Consider the following 4,536-nt stretch of genomic DNA (forward strand, 5'->3'; position numbering starts at 1 on the left):
TTTGGTTCTACAATATAAAACAAAGTGAGGAGAGACTCCTGATGAAAATCAAACACTTTAAAAGTAGAGCTGCAGAATTCATCGAAATCTCAATATGACCAAGTGTAATATCCAAATCTGAAAAAAAATCACTGTTAGCATTAGCATTGTTAGTACCATCAGTGTTGTGGTGCTACAGAGATGCCCTGGCCTACAGATCATATTCTCCAGTCATAAAGAGAATTTGCAAAAATAATCACAATATGATTTTTTTGCGTATTGTGCAGCTCAATTTAAAATAAATAGAGAAGCGCTATTAGCATCATGTGACCCTGAGCAGGACTGTGGTCCTGAACATGTTTTTGTGTTTCCCACTCTTTTCCGTCACAGGATAATGCCCAGTTCGGGGACCACATCTGGTTTGAGACCAGTGGGTCTGGAGACTTCTGTTATGTTGGAGAGCAGTACTGCGTCGCCAAGTCGCTGGTGAGTCACAGAGTCATGTGACCTGCTCAGTGGGTGTTTCACAGCTGTCACTCTTTAAATGAATAAATGAAAGATTTCAAACATTTTAACTTCCCTCATTTCAGGGGTCTGGAGGGCAAGAAAGTATTTTTTATCTTGTTATCTTGAGATAACCCCCCACCCCCCGCCCCCCTGCTCATAGTGTTTACAGTCTCTCTTACTACACAACAACTCTGTTCTTGTTTTCTGCAGCAAAAGTCTGTGGCGAGGAAGAAGTGTGCCGGGTGTAAGATCTCAGTCCACACCATGTGTATGGAGCAGCTGGAGAAGGTAAAGCCTGGACCAGGTCTGGATCAGGTCTTTACAGGTCTGGATCAGGTGTAGATCAGGTGTAGATCAGGTCTAGAACAGGTCTGGATCATGTTTAGATCAGGTGTGGATCAGGTCTAGATCAGGTGTAGATCAGGTCTAGATCAGGTCTGAATCAGGTCTTTACCAGGTCTGGATCATTTTTAGATCAGGTGTGGATTAGGTCTAGATCAGGTGTGGATCATGTCTGGATGAGGTGTGGACCGGGTCTTGATCAGGTGTGGATCAGGTGTAGATCAGGTGTAGATCAGGTCTGGATCATGTCTGGATCAGGTCTTTACCAGGTCTAGATCATGTTTAGATCAGGTGTGGATTAGGTCTAGATCAGGTGTGGATCATGTCTTGATCAGGTCTGGATCATGTCTGGATCAGGTCTGGATCATGTTTAGATCAGGTGTGGATCAGGTCTAGATGAGGTGTGGACCAGGTCTGAATCAGGTCTGGACCAGGTCTGGATCAGGTCTGGACCGGGTCTGGATCAGGTCTGGATCATGTCTGGATGAGGTGTGGATGAGGTGTGGACCAGGTGTGGACCTGGTCTGGATCAGGTCGGGATCATGTCTAGATCAGGTCTGGATGAGGTGTGGATGAGGTGTGGACCGGGTCTGGATCAGGTCTGGATGAGGTGTGGATCAGGTCTGGATGAGGTGTAGACGAGGTGTGGATCAGTTCTGGACTGGGTCTGGACCGGGTCTAGAACAGGTGTGGACTAACGGAGTTAATGATTCTCTCTGTCTCTGTGATCAGATCAATTTCAGGTGCAAGCCATCGTTCAGAGAACCAGGATCCCGAGCCATTAGAGAGGTCAGTGAGTCACTGCTGTGATGTCATCGACTCTGTCACATGATCACAACACATTCACTGTCACATAAACAACATGAACTGTTGATTCACTGTTTCAGTCCAACGTGGTGAGACATCACTGGGTCCACAGGAGACGTCAGACAGGGAAGTGTCGACAGTGTGGGAAGGTGAGTGTCACCTGTCTGTCTCTGTCTCTTTCTGTGTCTGTCTCTCTGTCTCTCTGTCTCACTGTGTGATTGTCTCTCTCTCTGTCTCTCTCTCGCTCCCTCTGTCTGTCTCTCTGTCTCTCTCTCTCTCTCTCTGTCTCACTGTGTGATTGTCTCTCCCTCAGGGTTTTCAACAGAAGTTCTCGTTCCACAGTAAAGAGATTGTTGCGATCAGCTGCTCGTGGTGTAAACAGGCGGTAAGGTCACAACCTGTCTGTCTGTCTGTTTCAGGTGCAGACCTGATACCTGATTGGGTAACAACACTATAATAATCAATAACAGCCCTCCTCTTCTTGTATTGATAACTAATAGAACTCAGTCCAGGATTAGCTAATGTTAGCTTGTCTTCCTCCTGTGGTTACCGGGGGGGGGGGCTGTATCTGCTGTATGTGAGCTAACCCGAGGATATCTGAGCTAGCCGAGGCTATCTGAGCTAACTGAGGCTATTTGGGGCTAACTGAAGCTATCTGAGCTAACTGGGGCTATTTGGGGCTAACTGAAGCTATCTGAGCTAACTGGGGCTATTTGGGGCTAACTGAAGCTATCTGAGCTAACTGAGGCTATTTGGGGCTAACTGAAGCTATCTGAGCTAACTGAGGCTAACGGTTGTGAATGCTTTATATATTTAAATACCAAAGGATGCGTGCGTCAGTCAATACAGGTGTGTATGGTGTATCATACCTTTATTCTGGGTGGGCAGCTGTTGGTGACTTCCTGTCAGGTGACTTCCTGTCAGGTGACTTCCTGTCAGGTGACTTCCTGTCAGGTGATTTCCTGTCTGTGACTTCCTGTCTGTGCTTCAGTATCACAACAAGGTGACATGCTTCATGCTGCAGCAGATAGAGGAGTGTTGCTCTCTGGGCGCTCACGCTGCCGTCATCATCCCCCCTACCTGGATCATCAGGGTCCGTCGACCACAGGTGCGCGCACACACGCGCACACGCGCGCACACCACACACACACACACACACACACACACACACTAGGACTACACTTTCTTAACTGTCAGTGGATTTATTCTGTGTCATGGTTCAGTTTTATGCAAAACTGTTAATTTGTATTTTGTGTTTGTATTTGTCGTCCATGTTTCATCACCCAATCTTTTTGTTTGTCGGTTTTCTGATGAATATTAGTGAATATTGGTGATTAGTAGTGAATTAGTTGGTTGTTTGATGACAGAATTAAACCAAACTCAATCGTTGGTTAACATTTGTTGTTTTAAAATGTTCTCTAGCAATACATTTATTTGACTAACTTGTAAAACCTCTTCTGCAGTGACCCACTCCTGTGTGGTTGTTCAATTTGACAACACATTAAAATCTTACTGTTCGTGCACAGTTTATTAGCAGGGTTCTGCACAGTTAGGGTTATGGATGTGGTCTGTTAGATCTGGATCAGCTCTGAAACCAGTGTGAAACCAGGTCCAGCTCCTCACACAGTAAAATGAAGGACACCTCTCTGTTTGTCTTCGTCCTGCAGTCGTCTCTGAAGTCCAGTAAGAAGAAGAAGAGGACGTCACTGAAGTGCAACAAGACGAGTAAGAAGGGATCTGAGGTGAGGAGCAGAGATTGTTCACATATAGAAATCACAGAATCTATATCACAGCTGTTATAAATTAAACTTCGTGGTGCTGCAAAGATACATCACTCTCCAGATGTTAGCTAACATCAGGTTCAGCAGATGGAGCCTCAGCTGCTGTTTCTTTAAATCACTTGTCCTTTATCAGCAGCATCAGTCTGACCTTTAATGACCCTGAATCGTCACAGTGAGTCTGAGGAGCAGCTGCAGTAAAAATAGAGTATTTGATGTATTAAGGTTAATGAGGTGGGAGAATGTAATGTAATAAGGTTAATAGCTCAGAGTCAGACTGCGGCTTTCTGTTGTGTCTCTCAGCTCCAAGATGGCCGCTGGAAGCCTTTCCTGGTGAAGCCCCTCCCCTCTCAGCTCATGAAGCCTCTGCTGGTGTTTGTCAACCCAAAGAGCGGCGGGAACCAGGTAGTTCAACTCATCAACACATCAAAGCAGTGACCACAGGAAGGATTAACAACAGCCTGTCTGATTGACTGACTGATGATTCTGTCTCTTCTTCTTTAGGGAGCCAAGATCATCCAGTCCTTCATGTGGTACCTGAACCCTCGACAGGTGTTCGACCTGACCAAGGGGGGGCCTAGAGAGGGGTAAGATCAGCCACTTGGACCCTCAGGGGGGTTGGGCGGGCACATCTTAGTTCCCTTGTTTGATCGCTCCTTGTATGACCCAGAAATGTTGAGGTGCTCCAGTTTCCTTATTCCTGATTGGAGGAGTGTGTGTGTGTGTGTGTGTGTGTGTGTGTGTGTGTGTGTGTGTGTGTGTGTGTGTGTGTGTGTGTAGGAGGGGGGGGGCTGTTTCAGAGATCTATTAAAGAACCAACACATTTTTTATTAGAAAGGTGATTGATGCTGCAGCTGATTCTACTTCACTGAAATCACTCTGCCATCACTCTGACATCATGCTGACATCAAACTGACATCACTCTGACATCACTGACATCACTCTGACATCATGCTGACATCACACTGACATCACTCTGACATCACTGACATCACTCTGACATCATGCTGACATTCCGCTGACATCACTCTGACATCACTCTGACATCATGCTGACATCACTCTGACATCACTCTGACATCATGCTGACATCACTCTGACATCACTCTGACATCATGCTGGCA

The 4,536-nt window shown here is 46.2% G+C and overlaps 1 protein-coding gene across 1 annotated transcript in view; it reads left to right on the top strand.

Moving 5' to 3' along the window:
* Positions 1-4,536, top strand: part of LOC111649629 (diacylglycerol kinase zeta-like) — a gene marked incomplete at its 3' end in the record, with an annotated part of 13,566 nt that overhangs the window by 3,058 nt on the left and 5,972 nt on the right. Inside the window, exons 3-11 of the mRNA XM_023399363.2 lie at positions 370-465; positions 697-774; positions 1,561-1,617; positions 1,716-1,784; positions 1,949-2,020; positions 2,627-2,743; positions 3,303-3,377; positions 3,717-3,818; positions 3,918-4,000. Of these exons, the coding sequence (XP_023255131.1) occupies positions 370-465; positions 697-774; positions 1,561-1,617; positions 1,716-1,784; positions 1,949-2,020; positions 2,627-2,743; positions 3,303-3,377; positions 3,717-3,818; positions 3,918-4,000 (749 nt within the window). The remainder of the gene's footprint in view (positions 1-369; positions 466-696; positions 775-1,560; positions 1,618-1,715; positions 1,785-1,948; positions 2,021-2,626; positions 2,744-3,302; positions 3,378-3,716; positions 3,819-3,917; positions 4,001-4,536) is intronic.

This window comes from Seriola lalandi, unplaced genomic scaffold (genome assembly GCF_002814215.2).
Source record: "Seriola lalandi dorsalis isolate HSWRI2012SDOR001 ecotype SW California unplaced genomic scaffold, Sedor1 jcf7180002051436, whole genome shotgun sequence".
In the NCBI taxonomy this organism is placed as follows: Eukaryota; Metazoa; Chordata; class Actinopteri; order Carangiformes; family Carangidae; genus Seriola; species Seriola lalandi.